General features: G+C 17.0%; 1 protein-coding gene across 1 annotated transcript in view; it reads left to right on the forward strand.

Annotated features, from left to right (window-relative positions):
- The window catches only part of LOC138360806 (reticulocyte-binding protein homolog 1-like), a gene marked incomplete at its 5' end in the record, with an annotated part of 46,820 nt that overhangs the window by 18,822 nt on the left and 11,174 nt on the right, over positions 1-16,824 (forward strand). The window contains 2 exons of the mRNA XM_069320344.1: positions 65-172; positions 1,118-1,303. Coding sequence (XP_069176445.1) covers positions 65-172; positions 1,118-1,303 — 294 coding nt within the window. The remainder of the gene's footprint in view (positions 1-64; positions 173-1,117; positions 1,304-16,824) is intronic.

The following is a 16,824-nucleotide window of genomic DNA, read 5'->3' on the forward strand; positions in this document are numbered from 1 at the left end:
CAAATGTTACAAGCATTACCAGTTTATCATTCTCAATTTGATAATAATATATTTTCATCATTAGCAAATATGTCTAAAAATTCATTAACAGCAGCAAAATTTGCTTATAATGAAAATTATAAATCTAATGACGAAGAATTAAATAAATTTTTAAAAGAGTTTAAAAAAACTGGTAAGTTAGATGCAAATGAAAATAAAAGTTATTTTGACATTGTTAATGCAGATAAATATAATAAACAAACTTTTTATGCTAAATTTAAAAATTCAGCATTCACTATGTTTAGTATAGTAGAAAAAACAAATAGATATTTAAATGCTATAAACTCATATTATTTATATAATAGTAAAGATCAAAATATACAAAATAAAATTAAAAATTATAAAAAAGTACAAGATTTTTATCTAGAAAAGAAGAAGATTATAAAAAGTTGATTTTAAAGATTTAACTGATTTTGTTATAAAGTCAATAGATGAAGTAAATGGTGATTATAGCAATTCAAATAATCCTAAAATTTTTGTTGGTGATTTAAGTCAAACTTTATTTATGTATAAAAAGTTTTTAATATTTCAATATGAAATGTTTAAACATTTTGATAATAAAACAAAAATAACTTATTTAGCATATTTAACTTTGTTAACAGGTTTCACTAGTATTCCTTTATCCGATGATTTATTAGAAATTTTAGACTATTTATTAAAAAAATTTGGTTTAAGTAATAATTTCTTTAAAGTTAAAGTTGAAAATGAAATTAAAAAAATAAGTCCAGTGATATATGATATATATGAAAATGGTATATTGCCAACGTCTGTATCAAGTAGATTAAAAATGGGCAATGTTATAAATCTTAAAACTCATCTTTAAATAAAGATAATACAACAGAAAGTTTATTATTAAAAAATTTAGGTCCAGTTCCTCAAATTTTTATATCAAGTGCTAAATCTGTTGATGCTTTATCAAATCTTAATTTAATAAGTGCATTAAAATTACAACCATTTTCTGTTGTTAAAAATAGTGTTAATAGTTATCAAATGTTTGTTAATAATTATAGTTTAGACAATTATAATAATTCAATAAATAGTAAAAATGATAATGTAGATCCATTTTTAAAACTTGCAGGTTTTACAAGTAGTGAAGATTTGACAAATTTTAATAAAAAAGATAAGATAAATAGAATAAAATATGTTAATGACAGTTTTAAAAAAGAGAAAATACAAGAATATATAGAAGCAAGACGTGATAAAGATTTTAATAAAATAAAACAAATAAGAGAAGAAATTAATGAATATAATTTAGTAAACTCAGGTACATATTATAAAGTTAATTTATCAAATGATGATTTATATAATAAATTTAAAACTGCTCAAAAAGACTCGATAACAAGAACTATAAATAAAAGCAATTTAAATAAATTAGAAGATATTTAATAAAATGATAAAAGAAAAAGAAAAAGAAGAAATGGAAATTATATTTATAAAAGTAAGTAGTGTATTTTTTACTATTGTGTTTTTTTACACAAAATAATAATACAATTTTTTGACATTTTTGTGATGTTATTTATCACAACATTTGGAAGTATAGCAAAATATATGCTAAATGTCAAAAATAAAAAAGAAAAAAATAATTTTTTTAACTTTATTACACATATAGTTGTTAGTGCTTTCGCTGGTTTATTAACTTATTATATGTGTAAATACTATAACGTCAACACTGATATGACTAGTATGCTCGCTGGGATCTCTGGTTATAGTTCAATAGAAGTTATAAATTTAATAACAAATAAAATAAAATTATTATCAAAAATAAATTTTAAAGATAATATAATAATAATTAAAAGGAGTTTAAAATGAGTGTAAATGATATAATAAAAGATGAAAAATTACTACATCCGAAAATTTTTGAAAAATTACAATTATTAAAAAAAGAATTAGATAAATTAAATATACAATATAATATTTCTGAAACTTATAGAAGTCCAGAAAGACAAGATTTTTTAAAAAAAACTGGTAAATCAAATGCATCACAATTTTCATCTTATCATCAACTTTGTTTAGCATTTGATATTTATCCATTAACACAAGATAGAAAAAAATTGATGAAAGTCAATATAATAAAATTGGAGAAATAGGTGTTAAATTAGGTTTAGAATGGGGTGGAAATTGGAAAAGTATAGTTGACAACCTCATTTTCAACTTAATTATATAATATTGAGCAATTTAAAAATGGTACAGCAGCAAAAGAAGATAAATTTTTTGTTAAATTATATAATGATTATTTAAAGAGTAAATAAAATGAATAAAATTATAAAAGACTTATTTACACAAAGAGATAATGAAACTTTTGATATTATAAGATTATGTTTTTTCATTAGTTTTATTAGTTTAATTGCTATTAATTTTTATAATATATATCAAAAAAATACTATAAATATTATAGATGTATCAAACTCATTTTCTTTATTGCTTGCGAGTGCGAGCGCAAGCATAGGTGTTAGAAGTAAGTTAGAAGATGAAAAAAATAAGGAAAATAAAGAATAAAATGAATATATTATTATCAAATTATAAAAACATTATTATATCAATATTGATTTTTTTATTATTTAGTTTTTATATTACATTAAAAATAGAAATGAATATATAGAAAAAATAGAAAAAGAAAATATTATATTAAATAATAAACTAGAAGAAGAATATAAAAGCAGTAAAAAATTAAAAGAACAAATATTAATAAATGATAAATTACTAGATGATAAAATTAAAAATGATAAATATATAGTTAAATATAAATTATATATCAAATAGTAAAAATATAACAGAAGAATATAATAATAGTAAAAAATTAATAGAAGATTTTTTAAAGAGTAATGAAATGAATAAGTATATATTTTTATTTTTAACTTTATTATTATGTTTCTTGTGCAACTAAAACTGAAACATTATATATATATAAAAAATGTAATGAGTTTCCTAAAAAATATGAGTTTCAATATAAAAAATTAAATAAAGATGAAAAATTAGATGTAATTATCAATAATATCAAATTGATTTAAAAAATAGTGAAATATTTATTGATAATTATATAATTTAAACAATTGTTAATTTATTAAATTAACTTTATAATATTTATTTTTATCACTTATTTTAATTAATTCAGAGTTATTTTTAATATAATCTAATGAAATAATAATATTTAGCATATTTAATTTATTAATCATATCAATAAATATTTTATTTAATTTAATTATATTTAAATTATTAGTGTCTTCTTCTGTTTTTAAATCATAATCATTTATCTTTACAATTAATACAAATTGTAATTCATTTTTTATATGTTTATTTAAAGCATAATAATTAATATTACAATATTTTTCATCTTTTGTTGATTTTAAATCAAAATTTAAGTTTAAATTTTGATTATTATCTAATGATTTAATATTATAATCATTTAATTTTTTATTTAAATTTAAATTTAAATTTGGTTCTTCTATATTAAACTTATATTTACTATTTAGTTTTAATAAATATAAATTTAATAATTGTTCACTAAATATTTGTAAATAATCAATTAATATTTGATTTTTCTTGTGTTATTTAATTGTTTATCATAATTAAGATTTATTTTTAAAAAATTTATAAATCTATAATTAGATTATTTTTTAAAAATTTATAATCTAATGTAATAATTCTTTAATACCTATTTCTTCTTCTTTAATATTATTAATATAATTTACTAATTCACTTAAATCTTTAAACATAATACACTCCTTTTAAAATTTACACATTTTAAATATAGTATATTTTAAAAAAAAGTCAATAGTAAAAGTGTTTATTAATTAAAAAAACACTATTTTTTTTAATTAATAGTGTTTTTTTTATTATTATATTTAATTAATCTTTAAAAAGATTATCTAAATCTTCACAATCATAATTATTTTCATTATTTAATACTTCATAATTATTTTCATTATTTTTATTTCATTTTTATTATTTAATATCTCATCTTCATTAATTTTAAAACTATTTTTAAAATTAAAAAACTCGTGTACTGTTTTATGTATATTATTAAAAAATACTTTATTTACTATATTTCTTTTTGTAGTTTTAACTTCTTTTGTTTTTTTATCAACTTCTATTTTATCATCAGTTAATAAAAATATAGTTTTTAAAGCATATTGTTTATTATAAATAATTCTATCATTAATTTTATAATATATATTTAACATTTTATTTAAATTAAATGTTTTCTCACTTGTTTTAAAATATTTACTTAAATCACTTATTTTATAATTATAAAAATATAAAATTTTTACATTATCTATTTCTTTATTTTCTATAAAATTATTATAAACATTATTAAAAAAATCAACATTTACATTCTTTTTATTAATATTATCATAGTCATAAACATTAGATAAATCAATTATATTATTATCTTCATTATTATCAATATAAATTAATTGAAAACCAATTTTTTTACAAAATAAATCTTCTTCAATTTCTTTTACATTTTCTTTTATTTTTTCTATGAAATCATTATAACTTATAACACTCTTCCAATTTTGTAAATATAAAAACTTATTTTGATAATCTGTAAATGTTATAATCTCATCATTAAATATTTTACTAGTATCATCACTTAATAAGTGTATTCTTTCACACTCATTATTATCTTTATTATATTTTTCTGCAACAAAATAATTAATATTATTTAATTGTTCTTTCATATATTTATCAACTCTATGTGAATAAAATTGATTACTATTTTTAACATATTTCTCTTGTCTATTAAAAGCATCTTTTGAAATTGTTAATTTAATAACTTCTTTATTACAATCTTCACATAATATTTTATTATCTATAATATCTACAAATTTAAACAATTTATCATTTGTATAAGTTTTTTTATTATTTTTTTTAATAAAATTTGTATTTACTTTAAATCCCATGTTTTTTCTCCTAAAGTTTTTGCTAATACTATTTAATTATAGTATATATATATTAAAAAGTCAATAAAAAAAACACTATTTTTTTATTAATAGTGTTTTTTTTATTATTAAATATTAATTAAAATCAACATTTTCTTTTAATTGTCTTTTTATTAAATTATTATCTTCAAAATTTATAGAGATACAATCTAATCTTTTATTTATTTTAGAAGTTAAATCAACTGTTGTTTTAATTTCTTTTAAATCATAATCATAATCTAACTTACTTAATTTACTTATAAAATTAGATACATTTATTTTATAAATATCTTTTAAAAGTTTATTTAAGTGTGATTTTGATATTGTTAATCTTTTTGTATCTTTATTATATTTTAATAATATTTGTTTATTAAAATTTAAATGTATATTATCTTCTTCACTATAATGTTCAACTTTATTTTTAAATTATATGTAATAAGTATATTACTATCATTACTTAAAACATTACTTAATATATTTTCAATATTTTCTGTTATACTTACTGATTTAATCTCATCAATTTTATCTTTTATTAATGTGTTTATATAATTATTTAATAATTGTTCATTAAAATTAACTAAATTTATTTTTCTAATATTTCTCTAACTATCATTACACTTGATAATGTATTGCAAGTATGTCTAAATTTATTATCTTTAAATTTTGTCATATAATTTAAAAATAAATTATTATATTTATCTAAAAAATATTCTTTATTTAATATAAAATACTGTAAAAATTCATCATAAAAACCATAATTTTTATTTATATTTTGATTTATATAAGCAAAATTTTTAACATCTTCTGTATTAAATTTAACATTATTAAAATCAATTTCTAATATTCTTAATAATTGCGCTTCAATATTTTGAGAATATTTGAATAAATTTATAGCACTAGTATTACTACTAAAAACAAAAGTATTTTTAAAAGTATTTACATTTTTTAGAGAACTATCAACATTTAAACGTTGTTTAGTTCTACCATTTTCCATCTCGTACACAAAATCTTCTAAAAAGTTTTCATCTTTTTGTATTTTAGATGAAAGTTCATCACAATATAAAGCAATACTATTTAAAATACCCAATTTTGCATCGATACTATTTTTAGTATCGCTTTTTGTTACTTCTAAAAAGTTTGTATCACCGAAAAAATTTCCTGCTAATCTACTAACAGTTGTTTTTCCAGTCCCACTATCTGTAGAAAACAAACAGATAGTTTGACTTAAATTAGTTAAATTATTAAAAATACTACTTAACATTGTTAAATATGAAAATTGATGCTGTAAAAATCTTTCATTATTTATAAAAGATAAACATTTTTTATAAACTTCAATATTTCCAGTTGTTTTTGTTTTTACAAACATATCTAAATCATTATCTCTAAAATTAGATATGTAAACTTTATTATTTATTGTTTTATTATAATAATAATTTTTATTTGCTATTGTAAAAAATTTATCACCATTTATTTCATTCCAACCTAATTTTGTTGGTCTTAATGTTTTTATATTTTTTTTTATTATCTTTTATATTGTTTAAATAATTTTGTATAAACACTTCAAATAGTCCTTTTTTTTCAATTGTAAAAAATATACCGTTTTTATTCAAAAATGATTGTAATTTTTTACAATCTGATATTATAGAAGTTTCAACTTCTATAATATCTTTATTGTTTAATTTAATAACTAAATAATTATTTTTAACATCATTAGAAATTATTTCTATAACTTCTATAACATCACATATTTTTTCATTTATAGAATATTGAATATTATTTGCATATTTTATAACTTCTTTTGTTACAGAATTATTAACTACATTATAACCGATTTTTTTTAATGTATTAACATAATTAAAATCTATAACATTATTATTTTCATTTTTTTCAATTTTATTAAACTCTTGAGTTTCTTCAATATCGTTTAAAAAATCATCACTAGTATAATTAATTTTATTCATAATTTATATCCTTTCTTGTTAGTTTGTTGTTGTTTTGTTTTGTTATAATAACTATAATATACTGATTTTAAAATGTCAACAACTATTTTAAAAATATTTTAATTATTTTTTAACAAACTTAACAATTGATTTTGATTATATTCTCTTTTCTCTAATTTTTTAAAAACATTAAAATCAAAATCATTATAATATAAATTATGTATAATACATTTATTTTTTTGTGAATTACGATATATACGCGCTATTGATTGCTGATATAATTCATTAGAAAAAACAGCATTAAAATATATATATGATTTGCTCTTGTTAATGTTATAGAATGAGCACAAGTAGAAATATTTGCTATTAAGATTTTAATTTTATCACTATTTTGAAATTTATCAAATATTACACTTCTTTCATCATAATTAACACTACCATAAATTTTTGCGCAATCATATTTATCTTTTAAAAAGTTATATATATTATTTATTTGTTCTACAAATTGACAAAATATTATAACTTTATCATTAACTTGATTTTCTATTATTTCTTCTAAAACTTCATATTTACTATCAACATTAAAATTAATAATATTATCATTAACATCTTTACAAGTACCACCAAGTATTTGGAACAAATTAATATAATTTACTGCACTATTACTACTATCAATAATAACTTCTTTATTATCATTTAATAATAAATATTCTTTTTTTAATTGTTTAAATTGTTCTTCTAATTTTTTATCTATATCACAATGATAATATTTATAAACAATTCCAGGCATATCAATACAATCTTTTATTTTATAAACAATAGATGGTTTTAACAATTGACTTACTGTTTTATAAGCATCTTTTTTTTCTATATAAATATAGTCATTAATTTTATTTTCAATTAATAATCTAAAATTATTAAAATTTGTATATTTATTACTATATAATAATCTTAAAAGTCCATAACTTTCACGCGCATAATTAGGTGTAGGTGTTCCTGTCATTACATAAACATATTGACTTTTATTACATAGTTTTATCATACTTTTACTTCTTTTTGACATTGCATTTTTAAAAACTGTTGCTTCATCTATAATAATACAATCAAAATTTATACTATTTAATTCTTCAAATAAATTACTTATACTATTATAATTTATAATATATACATCTAAATCTTCTTTTAATAATTTTAATCTTTTATTTTTATTTTTATCGTGTATAACTTTATATTTTATATTTAAATTATTATTTTCAATACTATTATACCAAGTAGTTTTTAAAGATGATAATGTTGACACAATTAAAACTTTTTTACAATTATTTGATAATAAATGATACATAAAAACAGATATAGCACACTCTGTTTTACCTGTACCTGCTTCGTTAAATATAAAGCATTTTTTATTTTTTAACATAAATTTAATTGTTTCTTTTTGATGATTAAATAAATTATATTTTAATTCAAATTGATTATTATTTAATGTTTTTATTATAGTTCCCATTTTTTATTCTTTATCTATAAAATTTTAAATCTTTTAATAATTCAAAAATATTATTATCATTTTCTAAAATTTTTAAATCTATATTTTTAAAATCTAAAAAACATATAAAACATTTCTCTAATGTTTTAGAGTTTATTAAATGACAAATTTTATAAATTATTATATTTTCATTTTTTCATTATAAAAATAGTGAAAATTATTATAATAATTTATAAAATTTATATCTTTATCTCTTATTGATAAAACTTTATCTTTCATAATTATTTTATCATCTTCATACTCGCTATAACTATCAACTATACTTAATTCATTAAATAAATTTATTAAAATATAATATTTATAATCATTTAATGAATTATAATTAATACAGGTTTTTAAGTTCATAAAAAAACACTCTTTAAATTTAACATACATACAACTATAAGTATATTAAATTTAAAGAGTTTGTCAATCTATTTTATTAAAGTTTTCTTTTATTTTTTACATTATTTACATTATTTACATTATTTAAACTTATATTTTTCATATCACTAATCAACATTAATATTCTTTTTTCATTATTTATATTTTCTTCTATTCTTTTTTTTGTTTGTTGTTTAATTTGATGATATATATTTAATTGCTCTAAAATATTTTTATAATCTTCTGTTTCAATTTTATTATTATTTTCTAAATATAATTTATATTGTTTTAAATCATTAAAATGTTTGTTAACATTATTCAAATATTCTATATTTTTATTTTTTTGTATTTCATTTTTTTTTAAAAATTCATCAAATTCACTCATTATAATTCTCCATTTTTTATTTTTATTTTATAATTTTCTGTTTTTAAACTATTCCATTTAAAATTTTTTTTAGTATTATCTTTTAAAAATAATACTGTGATATTATCATTATCAACTGAATATTTATAATCTTTATTATTTAATTCTAATAATAAACTCTTTCTTTTTTTATTAGAATTATTTATTTTTAATGATAAATCTTTATTTTTATACTTATTTATACTTTTATAAACAGTTTGTTCAGAAACATTATATTTTAAAGATAAATCTTTAATACTTTCATTATTTAATATATAATCTTCATATATACATAAATTTTTAAATATTTGAATATTTTTTATTCCATAAATTTCTTCTAAATTTTTTATTGAAAAAATATTTTTAATCAATTCATTTTTTGTTAATTCTATCATAGTTTATTTCCTTTTTATTTATTTTTTAATTTAATATATTTTCTTAATATAATATCATTAAAAAATAATGATATATTTTTATTATTTAAATTATATTTTAATATAAAATCATTATATATTTCAAAATTTTCATCAATATTATAATTATTTACATTTTCTAAATCTTTTGTAAAATCTTCTTTTAATTTACTTATAATATAATCAATATCATCTTTGTTTAAATTATATTTATTTAATAATTTAAAAAGATATTTATTAAACAAATTTACTTTATTAATTTTTAAAATTTCTAAAATATTTTCAACATTCATATTCTAACTCTCTTTTTAATAATTTTATATATTCATCTATATTCATTTCAACATCATCTATAATTATTGTAGTATTACCATCATTTTTTAATTTTATTGCATTATTTAACATTTTATTTAAAAACTCATGTAAATTTTCCATTTTAAACTCCTTTTTAATTACTGTTATAATAACTATAATATACTATTTTTAAAATGTCAACTATTTTTTTATAATTTTTTGTATATTTTATCTTTTTTTAATATATTGTTTTTTAATATACTTTCTTCAATAAATGAATTAATAACATCATTAACATTGTTAATTTTAATATTATCACTATTATAAATATTATTAAAGTTAAAATTAACAAAATTATTAAAGTTATTTATAAAATAATTTAAATCATTTATATATAAATTATTAATTTTAACATTATTTATAATGTAATTAGTGTTAATTAAATATAAATTTAAAAAATTATTAATATTATTTATTAAAATTGTATTTTTATTATTACTAATATGTAAATTAGAACAATTTATATTATTATTTATTTTTCTATATAATTAAAATTACAATATACATTATTACCTATTATTTCTGGACAATATTCTAAATTATTTAATTTATTATTACTACAAAAAAAATTATATTTTATTAATTCTGGACTATATTTTAAACTAGTTAAATTATTATTACAACAAGAAAAATTACCATTCACTACTTTAGGACAACCTTTTAAACTTGTTAATTCATTGTAATCACAATAAAAATTACCATCTATAATACCAAATTGTATTGGTAATTCTTTTATATTTTTTTATTAATATTAACATCTTCATATACATTAATTATATTATTTATAATTATGTATTTTTTAATATTTAATTCTTTTAATATATTTTTCATATTTAATATTTAATTTAATGGACAGTAAAAAGGGTCACTTTCTATATAATTTAAATCACATTTTAAATCTCTTAAAACTTCAGGACAATAATCTAAACTTGTTAATTTATTACTACTACAATTAAAATCTCTTTTTATTAATTTAGGAGTATATTCTAAACTTGTTAATTCATTATTACTACAATCAAAACTACCATCAATTACTTTTGGAGAATATTTTAAACTTGTTAATTTATTATTAGAACAATCAAATGTATATCTTATTTCTTTAGGACAACCTTCTAAACTAATTAAACTATTATTACTACAATTAAAATAACCATTAATAAATCTAAATTGAATTGGTATATATTTTAATTTTTTATTAGAAATATCTACATTACCATCTACATCTACTGTTAGATTATCATTTATTCTATAATTTTTTATTTTTAATAATTCTAAAAATTTATATATATCTTTTTTATTATTTAACATTTTATTCATAAAAAACTCCTTTTTTTGTTTTTTGTTATTGTTATATAATATAATATACTACTTTTAAAATGTCAAGCAATATTTTAAAAATATTTAAAATAAAAAACACTACTTTTAAAGTAGTGTTATGTTTTTTGTTAATTTATTTTGTTATCATAATAAAAATTACCATATTTTAATAATGGAATATATTTTAAATCAATTAATTAATTGATTATTACTACAATAAAAATCACCACCAACTACTTTTGGACTACCTTTTAAACTTGTTAAATTACTAGAATAACAATAATAATAACCATTAATTTTATTAAATTGTATTGGTATTTCTTTTAAATTTTTATTTATTAAACTTACATTACCATTAATTTTATTAAATTGTATTGGTATTTCTTTTAAATTTTTATTTATTAAACTTACATCACCATTAATTTTATTAAATTGTATTGGTATTTCTTTTAAATTTTTATTTATTAAACTTACATCACCATTAATTTTATTAAATTGTATTGGTATTTCTTTTAAATTTTTATTTATTAAACTTACATCACCATTAATTTTATTAAATTGTATTGGTATTTCTTTTAAATTTTTATTTATTAAACTTACATTACCATTAACATCTACTGTTAAATCTTCATTAATAACATAATTTTTAATATTCTTTTCATTTAACCAATTTTCAATATCTTCTTTTGTATTATACATATAAAACTCCTTTGTTTTGTTTTGTTAGTGTTATATATAATATAATATACTATTTTTAAAATGTCAACTAATATTTTAAAAATATTTACAATAAAAAAAACACTGCTTTTTTATTAGTAGTGTTTTAGTCTTAAAATTCAATTTAATTAAAATCAATTACAAACGGCTTTGAATTAAATTTATTATAATTAATTGAGATTTTTTTAAATTTTATATGCTTATTGTTTTCTATGAATGTATTAACATTATTTATATAATTTTCTACTGTATGGCTATCTTTGTTTTTTATATAAAATTTTACATACTTATCAGTTTTACTTAAAACTATTCTGCAAAAATCTGTTTCTACATTTTCTATATCATAAATAATTTCATCAGCATCTATGTTATTAATATCAATATTATCATCATGTAATTTATATAAAAATAATGATTTTCTGCCTGCATGTTGTTCTATGCTATGAAATAAGATATTGTGATATTCACTAAATAATGAATCTTTATAGTATTCATTTTTATATGCATTTCTAAAGAAAACATCTTTCTTGAAAATATTTTCTTTTTCATTTTCATATATTATTTTATAATTCTCTTCTCTATCACAGTTAGAGAATACATATTTTATATTAATATTATGCTTTATATTTTTTAATTTTTTGTAGAATTTTGTCTCAACATACACAACATCATTAGAATTAACTTTAATACTCTTAATATTAGTTAATTTTAATAAAAAATGTGACAAATTAAAATTCATAACATTATCTATTTCTATATTTTCTATAGTATCAATATTTATGTTTTCATTTGTGATACAGTAAATATAAGAATTTATCTTCTCTAATGTTAAATCTTTATTTTTTCTTAATGATAACAACTTCTTTGTTTTTGTGAATTTATATCCAGTTTTCATTTTAATTTCCTTTTTTTGTTAGTGTTATAATAACAATAATATACTATTTTTAAAATGTCAATAAATATTTTAAAATAAATATTATAATTTATTTTTTTTAATTTACAACTATTAATAAAATAATAACACTACTTAATATATAAATAAGTAGTGTTATTATTTTAAATTAAAATTTTAAAGTTTTCTTTTTCCTGATTTTTCATTATTTAATTTAATAAATTCTTTTAATAATTCATTTTCTTTTTTACTTTTATAATAATTTACTTTTTCTAGAAATTCTTCTAAATCTCCATTTTCATTAAAATCACTATATATTTCTTTTACATTTTTTATATAGAAATTAAAATTTACTAACTCTTCTTCATTTATTTTATTTTTTCTATATGAATCAATTCACCATTTATTTCTTTAGGGAAATATTTAAAATCTGTTAATTTATTATAACTGCAATCAAAACAACCTTTTATTACTTCTGGACAATCTTCTAAATCTGTTAATTCATTATTATGACAATAAAAATTACCATTTATTACTTCTGGACAATTTTCTAAATCTGTTAATTCATTATTATGACAATAAAAATTACCATTTGTTTCCTTTGGACAACCTTCTAAACTGGTTAATTCATTATTATGACAATAAAAATCACCATTTATTACTTCTGGACAACCTTCTAAACTTGTTAATTTTATTATTACAATAAAAATATCCATTTATTATTTCTGGACAACCTTCTAAACTTGTTAATTGATTACTATTACAAATAAAATCACCATCTACTATCTCTGGACAACCTTTTAAACTTGTTAATTTATTATCACTACAATAAAAATCACCTTTTACTACTTCTGGACAACCTTCTAAACTTGTTAATTCATTCTTATAACAATAAAAACTTCCACTTACTTCTTTAGGACAACATTTTAAATTAACTAAATTATTAGAACTGCAATTAAAACTGCCATTTATTATACCAAATTTAATCGGTATTTTTATTAAATTCTTATGTGAAATGTTAACATCCTCATTAACATCTACTGTAAAATCTTCATTTATCATATAATTTTCAATTCCTATTTTTATTAACCAATTTTCTATTTCTTTTTTTGTATTATACATATAAAACTCCTTTGTTTTGTTTTGTTAGTGTTATATATAATATAATATACTATTTTTAAAATGTAAAGCAATATTTTTAAAATATTTACAATAAAAAATTATCTTTTTAATAATTTATTTTCTTTTTCTATATTTTTATAGTAATTTATTTTTTCTAAAAACTCTTCTTTGTTTACATCACTGTTAAAATCACTATGTATTTCTTTTTTACTTTTATAAAATGTTACTTTTTCTAAAAATTGTTCTCTACTAAATTTAAAATCACTATAAATTTTTTTTATTTTTATCATATTGCAATTAAAATTAAATAATTGTTCTTCTTTTATTATATTATCAGTACAGTCAAAATAACCATTTACTTCACTTGGACAACCTTCCAAACTTGTTAATTTATTTTTATAACAATTAAAATTACCATTAACTATTTTTGGAGAACCTTTTAAACTAGTTAAGTAATTATCACTGCAATTAAAATAACCATTTACATCACTCGGAGAACCTTTTAAGTTAGTTAATTTATTTTTATAACAACTAAAATCACCATTTACTATTTTTGGAGAACCTTCTAAACTTGTTAATTGATTATCAGTACAAGAAAAATCACCATTTACTTCTTTTGGAGAACCTTTTAAGTTAGTTAATTTATTATTGTAACATCTAAAATCACAATTTACTTCATTTGGAGAACCTTCTAAACTTGTTAATTGGTTATCAGTACAATCAAAATTACCATTTACTATTTTTGGAGAACCTTTTAAGTTAGTTAATTTATTATTGTAACATCTAAAATTACCATTCACTATTTTTGTAGAACCATCTAAACTTGTTAATTGATTATTATAACAAGAAAAATTACCATTTACTTCTTTTGGAGAACCTTTTAAGTTAGTTAATTTATTATTGTAACATCTAAAGTCACCATGCACTCTTTCTGGAGAACCCTCTAAACTTGTTAATTTATTATCAGTACAAGAAAAATCACCATTTACTTCTTTTGGAGAATAATCTAAACTGGTTAATTTATTATTGTAACATCTAAAGTCACCATGCACTCTTTCTGGAGAACCATCTAAACTTGTTAATTGATTATCAGTACAAGAAAAATCACCATTTACTTCTTTTGGAGAACCTTTTAAGTTAGTTAATTTATTATTATTGCAATAAAAATTACCATTTATTCTGCCAAATTGTATTGGTATTTCATCTAAATTTCTATTTGAAATATATACATTGCCTTTTACATCAACTGTTAAATCTTTATTAATAGTGTAATTCTTAATACCCATTTCATTTAACCAGTTTTTAATAATTTCAACTTTCTTACTTTTAAATATTTTTAAGCCTGAAATTTTTTCATAAATTTTATTGTACATATCATTACTCCTTTTTTTTGTTTTTTTGTTATTGTTTATATAATATAATATACTACTTTTAAAATGTCAATAATTATTTTAAATAAAAAAAACACTACTTTTAAAGTAGTGTTATATATTTTAATTAAAAATTATCTTTTTAATAATTTATTTAACATTTTAAATAATTTATTTTCTTTTTTTATATTTTTATAATAATTTACTTTTTCTAAAAATTCCTCTTTATCACCTTTTTTATTAAAATCACTATATATTTTTTAACATTTTCTATTTCACAATTAAAATTTACTAACTCTTCTTCTTTTATATTATTAAAATATATTGCTATAAAAATATTATATTTTTCTTTAATTTCTTTAATTTCTTTAGGGAAATATTTAAAATCTGTTAGTTTATTATTAATACAAAAAAAATCACCATTTATCACTTCTGGACAACATTCTAAACTAGTTAAATCATTATCACTACAATAAAAACTACTATTTATTACTTCTGGACAACCTTTTAAACTTGTTAAGTGATTATTACCACAATCAAAATTACCATTTACTATATCAGGGCAACCTTTTAAACTTGTTAATTCATTGTTACTACAAGAAAAATTACCATTTATAACTTCTGTACATCCTTCTAAACTTGTTAATTTATTACTATGACAATTAAAATTACCATTTATTATTTCTGGACATCCTTCTAAACTTGTTAATTCATTTTGACTACAATTAAAATAACCATTTACCACTTTTGGACAACCTTTTAAACTGGTTAATTTATTTCTATAACAGTCAAAATTACCTTTTATTTCTTTAGTACAATTTTCTAAATTTTTTAAGTAATTATTACTACAATCAAAATTACCAGTAATTATTTTTGGAAAACTTTTTAAACTAGTTAATTTATTTCTATAACAGTAAAAATTTCCATTAATTATTTCAGGACAACCTTCTAAACTTGTTAATTTATTATTAGAACAATTAAAGTCACCATTAATAACACCAAATTTAATTGGAAAACCTTTTAAATCTATTTTATAAAAACAAACATTACCTTGCACATCTACTGTTAAATTTTCATTAATAACATAATTTTTAATATTCATTTCATTCAACCAATTCTCTATTTCTTTTTTTGTATTATACATATACTACTCCTTTTTTTGTTTGTTAGTGTTATATATAATATAATATACTATTTTTAAAATGTCAATAAATATTTTTATATAATACATTGTTTTTACTATAAAATTTAATCATATAGTAGTACTTTTTATTATATGATACAATCACAATACTTTTATAAAATACATCATTTTTACTATAAAATTTAATCATATAGTAGTACTTTTACTATAATAATACAATTATAATACTTTTATAAAATATATTGTTTTAACTATAAAATTTAATCATATAGTAGTACTTTTACT

This window comes from Procambarus clarkii, unplaced genomic scaffold (genome assembly GCF_040958095.1).
Source record: "Procambarus clarkii isolate CNS0578487 unplaced genomic scaffold, FALCON_Pclarkii_2.0 HiC_scaffold_122, whole genome shotgun sequence".
In the NCBI taxonomy this organism is placed as follows: Eukaryota; Metazoa; Arthropoda; class Malacostraca; order Decapoda; family Cambaridae; genus Procambarus; species Procambarus clarkii.